This window comes from Peromyscus maniculatus, chromosome 7 (assembly GCF_049852395.1).
Source record: "Peromyscus maniculatus bairdii isolate BWxNUB_F1_BW_parent chromosome 7, HU_Pman_BW_mat_3.1, whole genome shotgun sequence".
In the NCBI taxonomy this organism is placed as follows: Eukaryota; Metazoa; Chordata; class Mammalia; order Rodentia; family Cricetidae; genus Peromyscus; species Peromyscus maniculatus.
This window is the reverse complement of record NC_134858.1, coordinates 59,739,660-59,753,932: the sequence shown is the minus strand read 5'-3', so window position 1 is coordinate 59,753,932 and position 14,273 is coordinate 59,739,660. Positions and strand designations below refer to the sequence as shown.

Here is a 14,273-nt window from a genome sequence, read left to right as displayed (position 1 = left end):
GTGCTATTTGGGAATAACCAGTGGCGGTTTCTTGAGTTCTCACTACATGGCAACCGTACGGCTCTGGAAGATGGAAAATATGGATAGGCAGGACAGGGGACAGAGAAGTACTTGGTTAAGAAGGAGCAGTTGATAGACAGCTTACCCACCATGCACATGGTAGTACATGCCCGGGATCCCAGCATCTGAAGACAAAGACAGGAGGATGTGATGGTTCTTTCCAGGAGATGTTGTGTGGGTTAAAAGAAATGCCATGGTGACAGTTCTTGACGCAGTCCCCTGAGGGGGATAGTGAAAGTTAACCCAGTCCTTCCCTGTTCCCGGCTGCTGCTCTGGATAATGCAGGACCCTTGCTTCCTGATTCCACGGGTTTCTTAGGGGAACTGCCATCCCATTCTGCTCTCTACAGAACCACGTGTTGAGGGTCCTGGCTCACCTATGGTCTCTGTCCCCACCAGGAAGCAAACTGCAAAAACCACAGAGTGAATCGGGTAGTGTTCCTGGGCAACATGAAGCGGCTCCTCACGACAGGGGTCTCCAGGTGGAACACGAGACAGATCGCCCTCTGGGACCAGGTCAGCCGCTGGGATGCAGCAGGATGGCCAGGAGGGGCAGGCTGCCTAGATCTGAGCTCCCGGGACCTCTGCTTTCCAGATGGGGCAAGGGTAGAGTGAAGTCCGTGGTCTGGGTGCCTGGGGCCTCCATGCACGTAGACGGAGAATATACTAGAAAAGGGCTGGGATGAAGCCCATGTGGGGGAGGAGACCAAGAAAGTGGTGCTTCCGAAAGTCTTCACCCTGGCCCATCCTGGGTGGAGAGTGGACAGGACAGGGCACCTCAGGTGAGGCTTAGATGGTGCTCACAAACCCCTGGACATGGGCATCCATCTAAATATGTACCCGGACCACCCTCTGGGGCCCCTAGAACCCCCCAGCAACTGAGTCATCGTTTTCCCATTACAAACAGCTCAGCTTAGCTCCACTGCCCCAGCTCCATGCCCATGGGCATGTATCCGTGCCTATATTCCAGCTGCACCATCCAGCAGGCTTGGCTGGTCTCCAGCTGGGTCTGTAGGACGGTGAGCACCCCTGTGGAGCCCCCTCCCATGTCCCCTCACCCACCTACCCCTCCACCAGAGCAGTCTAATGGGCCAGCAACCAGCCTGGAAGGCAGCGCTGAGCACTGAAGTGAATGCCAAAGCCCCGTGTGGCTTGAGGACAGGCCCATTTTCTGTTCTCGGCGACACAGAGGACAGAAAGCCATTCCTCGGGTCCTTCCAGTCGCATCCTAGCTGTGCCCTGAGCAGAGCTTCCCAGGGTTCTATGGGTAGAGTGGGAGTGGACTGGAAGGCCACGAGGTGAGAAGCAGGAGTGGCCAGCTGGGTCCTCAGAAAGCCAGGTCCCTGCTGGCACAGCCAGCCTCTTATGGCATCACCGGCAAGGATCGGACAGAGACCTCGGGAGATGGAGCCTGGGACCAGACAGGCTTCCAGACAGTGCCTTGCCCACCTGCAAGACACTTGCGGCCTTCCTTCCAACCCGTGTCTTTTCAGCATCTTGGGGAGTCTTCAAAAGAAGGGGCTGTGTTGGGATGTGGGAAGGAGACGTGCCCTCCTCCTAAATGCAGACTGACCCACACCCCCCTCCCCACAGGAGGATCTGTCCATGCCGATGATCGAGGAGGAGATTGATGGACTCTCAGGCCTCCTCTTCCCGTTCTATGATGCTGACACCCACATGCTCTACCTGGCTGGAAAGGTAGTGGGGTGAGGGAGGGCTGCCAGTTAGTGGGGGGCTCCAGTCCCCATTAGACCTTCACTCTTGCCTTACCCCTAAGAAAACGAACCTAACCTTTGTGGCTTCCCATGAGCCCGCCCAGCCCCGGCTCCCACGGCTTCCATCCACACCTCGCTCGTTTTCCCTGAAGTGTCAGTGACTGAGAACTCCTTACAGGACAACCTGGCATGGAGGAATAAAGATCTAACCCTGACACGTAGACAGTGACCAAGGGCAGAAGGTGAAACGCCTGTCAGGAGGTCTTTGAATATGACCTCGTCAGAAAGGCTGTGTGTACCCAATAAAACCAACCACACCACACATATCACACCACACACCACACTGCACATAACAGTGTACCTACCACATACATTCCATACATACTGACTGTACTGTACATACATACCACAATATATGCTACACACCACACCATACGTACATGTCACACAAACCATGCATGCATACCACAGTGCACACAAGCCACACATACATTACATACATGCCATATCACATGCGTACCACACATCCCAACTTATACATCCCAGCATATACACACTACACAAACATACCATACTGTACTCATGCCACACACATACACACTGCACACAATATCACCCAGATCTCATACACCATACAGACACACACCGTGAGCACACATACATACATATCACATACACACCATCCCACCTCCACCCCTGCCTCCAGAAGAGCTACCAAGGTCTAAACTGCAGGTCTCCTTGGTCCCCACAGATCCTCCTGTGGGGAGGGGGGTGTGGGTCCTTGGTCTCCCGGCCACCTCTGAGGCACACAGGCAGCTCTTCTCCATAGCCCCCTGGGGCTGGCTTTGCTGGACCCTGCCCTCCATCCTCATTGCCTCTCTGCTACCCGCAGGGGGATGGAAACATCCGGTACTATGAGATCAGCACGGAGAAGCCCTACCTGAGCTACCTCATGGAGTTCCGCTCCCCAGCCCCACAGAAAGGCCTAGGTAAGGACCCAGAGGGGGCATGCTATGATCCCGGCATTCAAAGAGGCTGCAGGGCTGCTCTGTGCGGAACGGGAGATGGCGTTGGCTTGTGCATCATATTCCCTTTTACACAGTAGTCAGACTCCAAAGGGCAGGTGGGAATGGGACCCACAGATACTGCTTCAGCTGGTCAGCTGCCCCTGTAGCCCGCTGTCACTCAAGGCACTAGCTTGGCCATCTCTGCCCAGCAGCAGCCTGCAGGGCACCGGCTCTGTGTCTTCTTCCCCAGCTGCCGATGGAGAGACTCACTCCACAGTGGGGCTCGCATGGTACGAGGTGGCTCGGTGGCTTGGAAACCAGGACTCCAGCCCCAAGCTGCAGCCCTGGCCAGGCCCAGCAGAGCAGGCAGAAGTTCACCATTTTCCCAGGACCCCAGAACTCAAAGAGGGGAGCAGAAGACTGTGAAGTTCAAGGTCAGATTAGGGGCTGTGAACCGAGACCCTGTCTCAGTGAAGAAAAAGAGAGAAAGAGAGCTACGTGGGAGGGAGGGCATTCTAGAATTCTGTTTGGAAGAGCAGCTTCCTCTCCAGTGGGAAAGACCTAGACCCTCACTCACACTCACATTACAGGAGAGACGCGTGTGCTGCCTGCCCCTGGCATGCTGCCAGACGAGTGCCAATCATCTTTGTGCCTCACTCTCTGATGACCTCACACAGGGCTGTTTCTGCTCGAAGAACCAAAAAAGTTCAGAGTTAGTGACTCACCCGAGGACTCCTGAGTGGAAGAAGAGGGCCAGTTCAAACCCAGTTTGTGGACCCCCAGGCTGAGTGCTTAGCACTGTGCTGCCCCGCCTCCGTCTGTTCAGGAGATAAAGCTGTTAGGGACATCATGGCTAGGGAAACACACACGTGCTGCTGGTTCTAGGAGATAAACAACGGGCGCCCTCTCTTAGGCTGTATTGAAACCTCTGGATGAGTGGGGGATGGCTTTGCCCTCCATTGTGTCCTCTGCAGACTGAGACCTAGGGCTTAGGGAAGACAGGTCACCCCAGAAGGTCCTGGCCCTGCAGCCTTGCTATACCTTTATATGTTGAGTTTGAGGCCAGCCTGAGATTCGTGACCTTGACTCTGCCCATGCCACCCCCACACCCCACCCCACCCCCACAAAAAACTAGTGACCATCTAGAGTCAAAGGCTGACTCCAGACATCATGGCCGCCCTCTGTCCTCTGGATGGATCGTTGCCCTGCTTTCTTCCTGAGAACATCAGGCAGTGAGCAGAGACAGAGAGATCCCCACAATGTCATGCATCTCTCCGTAGGCGTCATGCCCAAGCATGGGTTGGATGTGTCTGCCTGTGAGGTGTTCCGTTTCTACAAGCTGGTGACACTCAAGGGCCTGATTGAACCTATCTCCATGATTGTGCCCCGGAGGGTGAGTGGGGTTGGGCTGGGCTACAAAGGGCCCCATGTTGAATCTCACTAACCAGAAGCCAAGAGGGACCCAGATAAAAGAAGTGTCACAGACTAGAATATTCAGGCTCCACCTGGGGTAGAGGGTGGAGGACACTCTCGGGTGGGGATGGTTGGTTTGCATGAAAGGGGACATTTCTAGATGGGAGGCCTGAGGAGGGCAGTGACAGCCCAGAGGTGTGCCTGGCTGGGTGGCAAGGGCTTTCTCAGCAGTCCCCAGATATCCTTTCTCTTCTTCCTCCTTCATGCAGTCAGATTCCTACCAAGAAGACATTTACCCCATGACCCCAGGCACGGAACCAGCTCTGACCCCAGATGAGTGGCTGGGAGGCATCAACCGAGGTACCTCAGCAGGCAGGCACCACAGAAGAGCCCTCCCTACCTCACCCAGCCTCCTCTGCATGACCCCCCCCCCACCGTCCAGATGTCCCCTCCCTCCCACACAGCCAGCTCAATGCAGTGAGGCTCCCTCACTCTACAGTCCGACCTGTTATATGACTCTGTCTCCCTTGCCTTCCTAGATCCTGTGCTGATGTCTTTGAAGGAAGGCTATAAGAAGTCTTCAAAAGTGGTGTTTAAGGCCCCCATCCGAGAAAAGAAGAGTGTTGTCGTGAATGGCATAGATTTATTAGAAAATGTTCCACCCAGGACAGAAAACGAGGTAAGGTGCAGGGTGTCTCCCGCAGCTCAGGAAGAGCCGGGCCTTCCTGTTACCACTTGGAAGCCGGGTCTATTCCGGGGCATTTTTCTTCCAGTGGCAAATTCTGTAAGTAGTGTGTGGTTGGCTTGCTTTGCTTCTGACCTCAGTGAATAGAGTCTGAGAAGTCTGAAAGGTCTGTGCCCCTCCAACCTCAAATTCACCGACACGAGGGTTGAACATCTCCTCATGAGTCCACCATGGGGTGCTACTGTCAGGTGTTGTTATGAGGATTGTAAATTACCAACAAACAGGATCCAGCTAGGCCTCATCATCAGAGCCCGCCCTGCCTTCCTGCTTGATGGTCTGTGGTGTTTCCTGCCTCGGTGGAAGAGGCTGGAGGTCTATGAAAGGCTCTTTGTACCGTCTAGAAGGGACGCAAGCCCATTCTGGGAGAGCTGGAGCTGAGCCGTTCTTGACCATGCCCTCTGAAGTCATCTCCATTCAGTCTATAGCCCCAGGCCCACATGCCAACAGAGCTCAGCTCAGCTGGCAGTTAGGGGATGCCTGCTCTGTGCCAGGCCCTTGGCCTGATGCAGCTGGAAGAGTGATTGGTTGTATGGCCCATCTGTGTGTGAATACTGGCTCTGCAATTTTCTGGCTGGAACTGAATGAGTTTCCTGACTTTTCCAACAGCTGTGACATTTAAGAGATCATGCACAAGTACCCAGTAGTCTTCACAGCTCATGCTAGGTACTCAAAGAGGCTGGCTGTGTTAGGCTCTGTATTGTTATGTAATAAATTACCCCAGAGCACATTTACTTCACCCCATGTATTAGTTACTTTTCTCATTGTTGAGACCAAAATACCTGAAGGGGCAAGCGGAGAGTGTTTACTTGGGCTTATAGTTTGAGGGGCTACAGTCCATGATGGCAGGGAAGTCACGGCAGGCAGCATTAGTGGGAGGCATCTGGCCACATCACCTCCACAGTCAGGAAGCAGAGAGTGAACAGGAAGTGAAGCAGGGGCTATAAAACTTCTAATCTCACCCTAGTGGCCTACTTCATCCAGGGAGGCATCACCTCCTAAAGGTTACACAGCCTTTCCCCCAACTCGGAAACCGCGTTAAAACACACCATCCTCTAGGGTGCACTCAAAGCCCAATGCCTGACAAAGGTTTGTCAGCTCACAGCATCTGCGGGTGCCTGTGGTTCGAGTCACTCATGGAGCTGCAGTTCTATCAGCTGGGCCTACAGTCACATGCCAGGCCCCGGCTAAGGGAGGACCTGCTTGGATATTCGTTCCCATGGCTGCTGTCATGCTGAGGGCCTCAGTCCTCACTGTCCTCGCCATGTGGATTTCGCTGCATGCTAGCTTTCATCCTGGCAGCCAGCCTCCCGCAGAGTAAGAAGAATCCAAGATGGAGGCCGAAACAGTTCTGTAATTAATCCGGGGAAGACACATCATCGCTCCTGTTTGCTTGACACTGTTAGGTCCAGTTCAGTCTCGAGGGAAGAGAATAACAACTTAGACTAGGCTGCTGGTCCACAAAGGTGGGCTGTCACCACCATTAATAAAAGTTAGACTGCACTCGACCTCAGGGATTGCCTTAAAATTAGACAGGCATTTGGTCACAGGCATGAAATCTGATTATGTGGGCTGAGGCTGGGGCTGAGCGGGTGAAATGTTTGTCCAGCATGCTCAGGGACCCAGGTTCAATACCCAGTACCATATAAACTGGCGTGGTGATAGACACCTATAATCCGAGTGCTGTTGAGGTACAAGCCAGCCTGAGCTAGATACCTGGGAGAGGGGGAGAGAGGGATGTGGGGTCGTGTGCCACTGTGGGAGATTTCTAGAATGGATGAAGTCCTGTGATAAACAGGGTTCTTTTCAAAATAACCTCCAGGAGGAGGGCAGCGCAGGACAGTGGTAGAGAGTTGGAGCAGGGGTGAAGCTGGATGAGGTACTGGGGAGTTCCTGGTGCTACGTTTCCTAGTTTCGTTTATATTTAATATTCGGTTTTTAAAACGTTAAGTACTCTGCCTTTTGGAGGTAGAAACATGGGTTGCTGAGATTGCCCAGGTGAGCAGCAGTGAGCGGTGGAGCTCTGTCTCAGCCCCGAGGGTGGAGAGGGAAGGCTAGAGGGGATTAATGGAGTGACATTCAGCTACCAGGATGTCCATCTGGATGGAACTGAGGACGGGGGAAACATTCACAGGTTCTCTGCTCAGGTGAGGCAGAGTCCACTATCCTCCCGTAGCAAAGCTGTGCCTCTCCCATCTTGGGAAGAAGTAAGTCAGGCCCTGCAGATCCGCCTTTACCTATGGCTGTAGTCATTCCAAAAGCTCGGAAGCAACCAACAAGAAAGAGAGGCATGAAAGGAAAACATGGAGACCTAAGTAAGGACAAGGAGATAACTCGTAAGCAGGGCGTGCTGGTACGTGCTTGAAATACCAGCACTCAAGAAGCTGAGGCAGGAGGATTGCCATGAGTTTGAGATCAGCCTGGACTACAGAGTGAATTCTGGGCCAGACTAGGCTACAGAATAAGACTCTATCTCAAAAACAGGACAAAGAGAGGGAGAAAGAGAGAGAGGGAGGGAGAGAAAAAGAGAGGGAGGGAGGGAAGGCACATGGTTGGATATCTCAGTAACTTTACTGAAAATGTGTGGGTGTGAGGGTCTGTGAACTGTACCCCAAAAGCCATGTTTTGAAGTGGGCATGGTGGTGCATGCATGTAATACCAGAAGTTGGGAGGACAAGGCAGTGGGACTGACTTGAGTTCAAAGCTAGCCTGGGCTACAAGCCTGTAGTCCCAGCACTCAAGGGGTTTAGGCAGGAGTAGCTCAAATCCCAGGCTAGCCTGTGCTATATATAATGGGACCCTGCCTCAGCAACCCCCACCCAATAACATTATTAATTAATTAATTTTAAAACAAGGAAAATCAATGAAAAAAGGGAATCATAGAAGTGAGGCATTCTTGTTTGTTTGCTTGCTTGTTTGTTTGTTTGAGACAAGACTTCTCTGTATAGCCTTGGCTTTCCTGGAACTCACCATGTAGACCAGGCTGGTCTTGAACTCTGAGAGATCTGCCTGCCTCTACCTCCTGAGAGCTGGGATTAAAGGCTTGCACCACCATGACCAAGTAAGTGGTGAATTCTTTAAACCATTGACTTTTGTTCGAAACATAAACTATATGCACTCGTTCAATAGTTCAGAGAAGGGATCTCCTTGAACAACCCAGGCCAAGCTCCAACTCTCCATCCTCCCGCCTCAGCCAGCCCTGGGATTACAAGTGCTCCACCACTGGCCCCCAAACTACTTTTGAGGCAGGTACGATGAGGCAGACAATTCACTCTTTGATATGTATCTATATGAGGGTGTCTTGTTTCATTTTGTGACAGGGTTTCCTGTAGCTCTGGCTGCCCTCAAACTCACTGTTTAGCCAAGGGTCATCTGGAAGTTCTCATCCTTCTCTGTCTCTTGGTTGCTGTGATTTTAGGCATGTGACTCCACATCTGATTTATACGGTGCTGGGTATCAAACCCAAAGCTGTGTGCATGCTGGGCAAGTGCTCTACCTAGTGAGCTCCACCCTAAGCCTCAGGTCTGTGATTTTTGACAAGTGCATATAGTTGGAAGGCCACTATAAACCGTCTCCATGGTTACATCAACCTTACTCTGTATTCTGCCCCAATTGTTTAAGCATCGACTTTAGCAAGACTTTATACTTGTTTTTTTTTTTTTATATAGAAATGGCAATTCTTTGTACTCATCTCATCAATGTACATTATATGTAATTAAATGACAAAACTACATGCAGTATCAAATGGAATTCATGCTGGAGTCTCACACCACAGTGGCTGTGGAGTCCTAGTTCGCTTTCCATGGCTCTGATAAGTCACTGTGTCCAAAAGTGAGTTGGAGAGGAATGAGTTGATTCAACTTCCACTTCTACATCACATGCCATGGCTGGGGGAAGTCAGGGCAGAACTTCAAGGCAGGAACTTAGAAGCAGGAACAGAAGCAGAGACCATGGGGAAATGCAGCTTACTGGCTGTTCCTCATGGCGTGCTCAAGTGCAGGGGCTCCCCAGCAGCCTGCTTCCCACTCATTGTTTTGTGGGCGTCTGTTAGAATATTTCACTGAAGCCACGAGAATCTGGTAGATCCAGGGAGTCGACTGCATGAGGAGCTGCCAAAATACCAATGCTTTGCCCATCCATGTTTGCCAGGAACTGAACCACTGCCCAGACTTTGGTATTACAGTCACAGTCTCATGTTTTAAACAAGATTCTAGGACTAGGGCAACCGCTCAGTGGTACGGCACTTTCCCAGCATGTCCTGAGCTCTGTACATACACACACTACCACCGCCACCGCCACCACCACCATTGCCACCGTGGCCAAGGCTAAGCACCATTCTGTACCCTCAGTTTCCTCAAGAGGAGAAAAGGAACTGAGTACGCAGCTCACTTGGGAGAATGCTTACCTAAGCCTTGCCTGAGGCCCTGGGTTCAATCACCCCCTACACTGCAACTGCAAAAACCGAGACACAAGCTTATAATCCTAGCACCTGGAAGAGACAGGAAGATCCTGAGTTCAAGGTCATGCTCAGCTACTTAGTGAGTTTGAGGCCAGCTGGCTATGACCTTGTCTTAAAAAGAAAAAGTCTAAGCTGGGAGTCGTGGTAAAAAAAAAAAATCATTAAGAGCCTGGGCAGGGTGGTATATACCTCTCTCTATAACCCCAGCACTCACACTCAGGAGGCAGAAGCAGGAGTGCATGGAAGGCAAGCCATCCTCTACCACATAGCAAGTTTGAATGTAGCCAACCTGAACTACAAGAAAGAAGAAAAGGAAGGCAAGAAGAAGGGAGGGAGGGAAAAGAGAGAAGAAAGAAAAGAAGGGGAAGTGGAGGCAGGAGGGTCAGGAGTTCGAAGCCAGCCTCTGCTGTATGACAGTGGGCTGCAGAGTAAGACCCTGTCTCAAACAAAGGCTTCGGGTTCAGACCCGTCAAGGGGCAAGCTTGGGATGGCAGAAACTGGCCTCCCTCGGGCAGGTCTGCTTGGCCAGTGGGCTTTCTCGTCTCGCTTCCAGGGTAGATAGGAGCTCTGGGGGGATGAGCCTGGAGCACAGTTGTAGGGAGCACTGGGCTGGCTGTCCCAGGGTGGCAGGAGGCATGCGGAAGGTGAACGGGGCAGGGCAGGCCTGGGTGGGGCGGGATGTCTGAGAGCCCTGGTGCTCCCAAGTCCTCACCTGCTCTCTCCCTGCACCCCTTGCTCCACCCCAGCTCCTCAGGATGTTCTTCAGGCAGCAGGACGAGATCCGGAGGTTGAAGGAGGAGCTGGCCCAGAAGGACATACGCCTCCGTCAGCTCCAGCTGGAACTGAAAAACCTGCGCAACAACCCCAAGAACTGTTAGCCCCCCCCCCCCCGGGGGCTGTCTTCCAAGCCAATCTCCCCGTTGTTTCTACTGGTCCCTAAACTGCCCCTTATCTATTGAGCCCAGAGACAGGGCCTGGACTGGAGCTGGGGACCGGCCGGTAGACCCTACCTACCACCTCAAGAACTGGAAGCTGACCTTTGACCTCCTGACTTCATGCTAATACCAGTCCCCCTGCCTCTCCTGGAGAAGCCCACCCTTGACTGGCAGCCTCTCTCCCTGCAACCCCGGGAGCCAGGCTTCCTCTTGGCTCCCTTCAGGATGCCCTCCAAGGGACGGAGAGAGCAGGATTACAGCCTGACTTAGAACTTGAATCTGCCCCCTGCAGAGGGGCTGCCAGGACCTACCTACGCAGGGATTAGCTGCTCCCGGTCTCAGCATCACTTCTGAAGCACAGTGAGGCTGGATGGAGGGTGGAGTGAGTGCCCTGCCCACCTCCCACCTCATTCTGCTCCCAGCGGCCCCGCACGCCCTGCTCATCTCCCCCAGCGGTGAGCACCTGGCAGCCCGTCCTTTTCTTTCTGAACTCTCCCCGACCCCCCTTGTCTTCAGGGATGAAGAGGACGCTGTCCAAGGCCATAATGACCCCTTGCCTTCCCCGTGGTTCTCTTCAAAGCTCCTTTACACCCCTTTCCCGTTTTTCATTTGTGATCCAGGCAGGGTAGGGATTAGGTGGCCCCACTTGTCAAGTCACAGAACTGAGGGTCACCATCAGGTTTCAACTTTCAAAATCACCCAGAGGGGCAGCAGCAGGCCAAGTACCCTTGGCATCCAGACGCCCTGGCCAGGGCCTTTCTCTGTCTACTGAGATGCCAACCCCTGTGTGGGCTCCCCCAGAATGAGACCTGGAAGCCATTTCTACTCTCTGCCCAACACCAGTAGTGCCAACACGCCATACTGCCCGGTTGCGGCCCCTCACGCTCAGTGCCCCTGGACCCTCCTGGCCTGCACTCTGCTCTCACTCCATCTCCCAGGGGGCTCCATTTGAGATGAGGCCTCTTCCTGGACGCTGAGGCTGAGAAGGGTAGAGCTTGGCCCTAGGGCAGGCAGAGCAAGGGCCTGATGGCTTCCAGGGATGCCGTCTGCCTGTATCTCCCTCCGCCTTCCCCTTCCCACTCCATCCCTGCTCTCTCAGCCACTTTCAGCCTTACACACGCAGAACGACCACAGCCACTCCATCCACATAGCACTTTGACGTTTACCCAGTTTTGTGACACATGGATCTCACCGGCTCTTGCATCTGCCCTACTTTACAGTGACAGAAACAGGGAAGTGGCCCTCAGGCACGCCGCTCTGAGATGCTACATCACCCTCAGGTCTTCTGCAGGCTTCCTTTATTTCCTCCCCCCTCCCTCTTCCCATTCCCCACCTACCACACGGAGCTCAGCAGCACTGATGTCATGACAGTCGCCGCCACCGCCACTTGGGCAGAGGAGATGTGGGCATCTCTGTCGTGGCCTGGGATCTGCTACACACAAGGACACTCCTTGCTTGCCCTTTCTGTGGCCACCCTGCAAAACTTCCCAACCCCAGAGGCCCTGCTGGGGAGCCGGAAGGTAAGATTCCACAGTCTCAGGGCCTCTCCTCTCCACCCAGTGATGGTTCCTGCTCCCAGCCTGCCGAAGCGGCTTCTCCTCCCGCACCACCACAGCTAGACTGCCAGCTCTCATCACCTCCTCCACACTTCCGGAGCTTTCTTTCTCTCCATTGACCTTTGTGGTCTTCTGTGATTATTTATGCTGCCTCCCAAGGATAGAATTGAAATAAAATGTTTTCACTTATCAAGCCAAGGCATGGCCATGTCATTTAGCCCCAGGGAGACCCTATTTAGTCACCACCTTGTCTCTATGGTTAGCTGCACACTCATGGCTCCTTTGTCTTTCTGGGATGACAGCTACCTCTGTACAGTTCTCCTGCCATGTTCCGTTCATCTGGCACTTTGGATATCGTGGGACCAACAGTGCTTTGCTATGGGGGGGGGTGCCCTGTACACCTACGAGTGCTCACCAGTGTCCCTGGCCTAACATCAGCAATTTCCACCTGGTGTTGACAGACAAAAATGCCCCCTGATGTTCCTCAGCACCTCTGGGGGTATCAGAATCACCCCCCAATTCAGAACTAGTGTTCCGGGGCTGGTGAGATGGTTCAGCAGGAAAAGGGGACCCACCACCAAACCTGACAACCTGAGTCATAGGAGGAGAGAACTGACTCCCTCTAATTGTCCTCTGACCTCCACACATTTGACATGGCACTCTTGTGCACTTGTACACACACACACACACACACACACACACACACACATCACAAATCACAATTTTTTGAACTACTTCCTACAGCTATTCAAAAGGTATTTGCTATGGCCAAGTATAGTGGCTCATATCTATAATTCTACCACTCAGAGGATGAGGAAGGAGGATTATCAAGAGTTCCAGCCCAGGCTGAGATACACAGCAAGATCCTATCTGAGGAGAGGTCTACACTAGGGTGTAGCTCAGTCGGTAGGGTGTTTACCCAGAATGCATGGAGCCCTGGATGTGGTCATACGCACTACATAAGCTGGGGGCAGTAGCACATATCTGTAATCCTAGCACTTGGGAGGTGGGGGGAGGTCAGAAGTTCAAAGTTAACCTTGGCTACATAGGGAATTCAAGGCCAGTCTGTGCTATATAAGACCATGTCTGTTCAGTATCCAGTCTTGTGTTGGGGTCTGGGAAGACTAGTGTCTTACATTGGAATGGCACTGCACAGTCTGCCAGATACTGGCCCATGTGTTTGACTCCCTAGGTCCTATTACTCTATTGGTGGAACAATGAGTGCTGTGCCCAAGGACACTGAGCCAGTGTTGTGGAGAAGCCAAAAGATGGGGTTTTTCTGGGTCTAATGGCAGAGGAACTGAGTACACCAGTACTCCCTCACCAAGCCAGGCCTCTCTGAGACGAGGGTTGTCAGTTTGCCAAGGGGATGTCACAGGTAACTCAGGGAGCCCGAGGAACTAGTGCAAGCTGAAGTGGGGAGCATGAGAAGACTGTAGGGGAACTGTGCACAGGACACTGGGCAGGTGAGGGTTTGGATCCCATTCTGGCCCCAATGTGAGAAACCCTGCATGTCACTTTTCTGCACTGGGCAACATTTTCCCTATCTGTACAAAAAGTGGGTGGGAACAATTCCCAGGGGCCCTTCCTGGTCAAACACCTGTGGTTTCCATGATGCCAGCTGCTGAGAGGATGGACAAATTCCCAGTACCACCCAGTGCCTGGCACAAGTGATACAAACAAGCTCGTCAGGGAAAGGGGAAGTGGTAGGGCCTCCTGTGAGGCCCGAAGGCAGCATTCGCAAACGTGAGTTTGAGTAAAGATACTCCTGGAGTTTCTGCTTCTAGGTCAATTATCAAAGCCTAGGTTTTAAGGAATCCTAAATCCATTCAGAGTATGGTCCATGTAAGCTCCTTCTTATCAGATGTCAGGAAAGATAGAGCTGTCACCTGGCTGAGACTATCCGGCCTGGGCCCAGGGGAGCAGGTAAATGAGTGAACAAGATGATCTGCCTGCCCCTCTGGCCCACCCACTCTGAGCCCAGGAGAACGACTCTTGAACCATGACTTGCAATGGTAAATTAGCTAAGGTCGGTATCACCTGTGCCCCCTCCCCTCAGTAGCCCATTTTCCAAACTGTGTTTGTTGAATAATTAGCTTCCCATTGATTACCTACGTGTCCTTAAATTCTTATACGCTGGGCTGGGGATGTAGCTCAACAGAGTGCTTGCTTAGAATGCCGAAAACCCTGAGTTCGGTCCCCACCGCTGCATAAACCAGACATGATAGAATATGCCTGTAATCTCAGCACTTGGGAGGTGGAGGCATGAGGTCCAAGAGTTTGAGAATATTTTTGACGATATAGTGAGTTCAAGGCCAGCCTGAGCTACATGAGACCTTGTGTTTTTTTTTTGTTGTTGTTGTTGTTTTTGTTTATTTGTTATTTTT

At 52.6% G+C, this 14,273-nt stretch overlaps 1 protein-coding gene across 3 annotated transcripts in view; it reads left to right on the top strand.

Moving 5' to 3' along the window:
* Coro2b (coronin 2B) overlaps positions 1-12,079 on the top strand; it is a 111,942-nt gene extending 99,863 nt beyond the window's left edge. For all 3 annotated transcript variants that reach the window (XM_006971453.4, XM_042281073.2, XM_076576442.1), the window contains exons 6-12: positions 459-575; positions 1,653-1,757; positions 2,667-2,763; positions 4,062-4,174; positions 4,464-4,554; positions 4,734-4,873; positions 10,142-12,079. In XM_006971453.4, coding sequence (XP_006971515.2) covers positions 459-575; positions 1,653-1,757; positions 2,667-2,763; positions 4,062-4,174; positions 4,464-4,554; positions 4,734-4,873; positions 10,142-10,273 — 795 coding nt within the window. In that variant the 3' untranslated portion in view covers positions 10,274-12,079. The remainder of the gene's footprint in view (positions 1-458; positions 576-1,652; positions 1,758-2,666; positions 2,764-4,061; positions 4,175-4,463; positions 4,555-4,733; positions 4,874-10,141) is intronic.
* Positions 12,080-14,273: the final 2,194 nt, after the last annotated feature.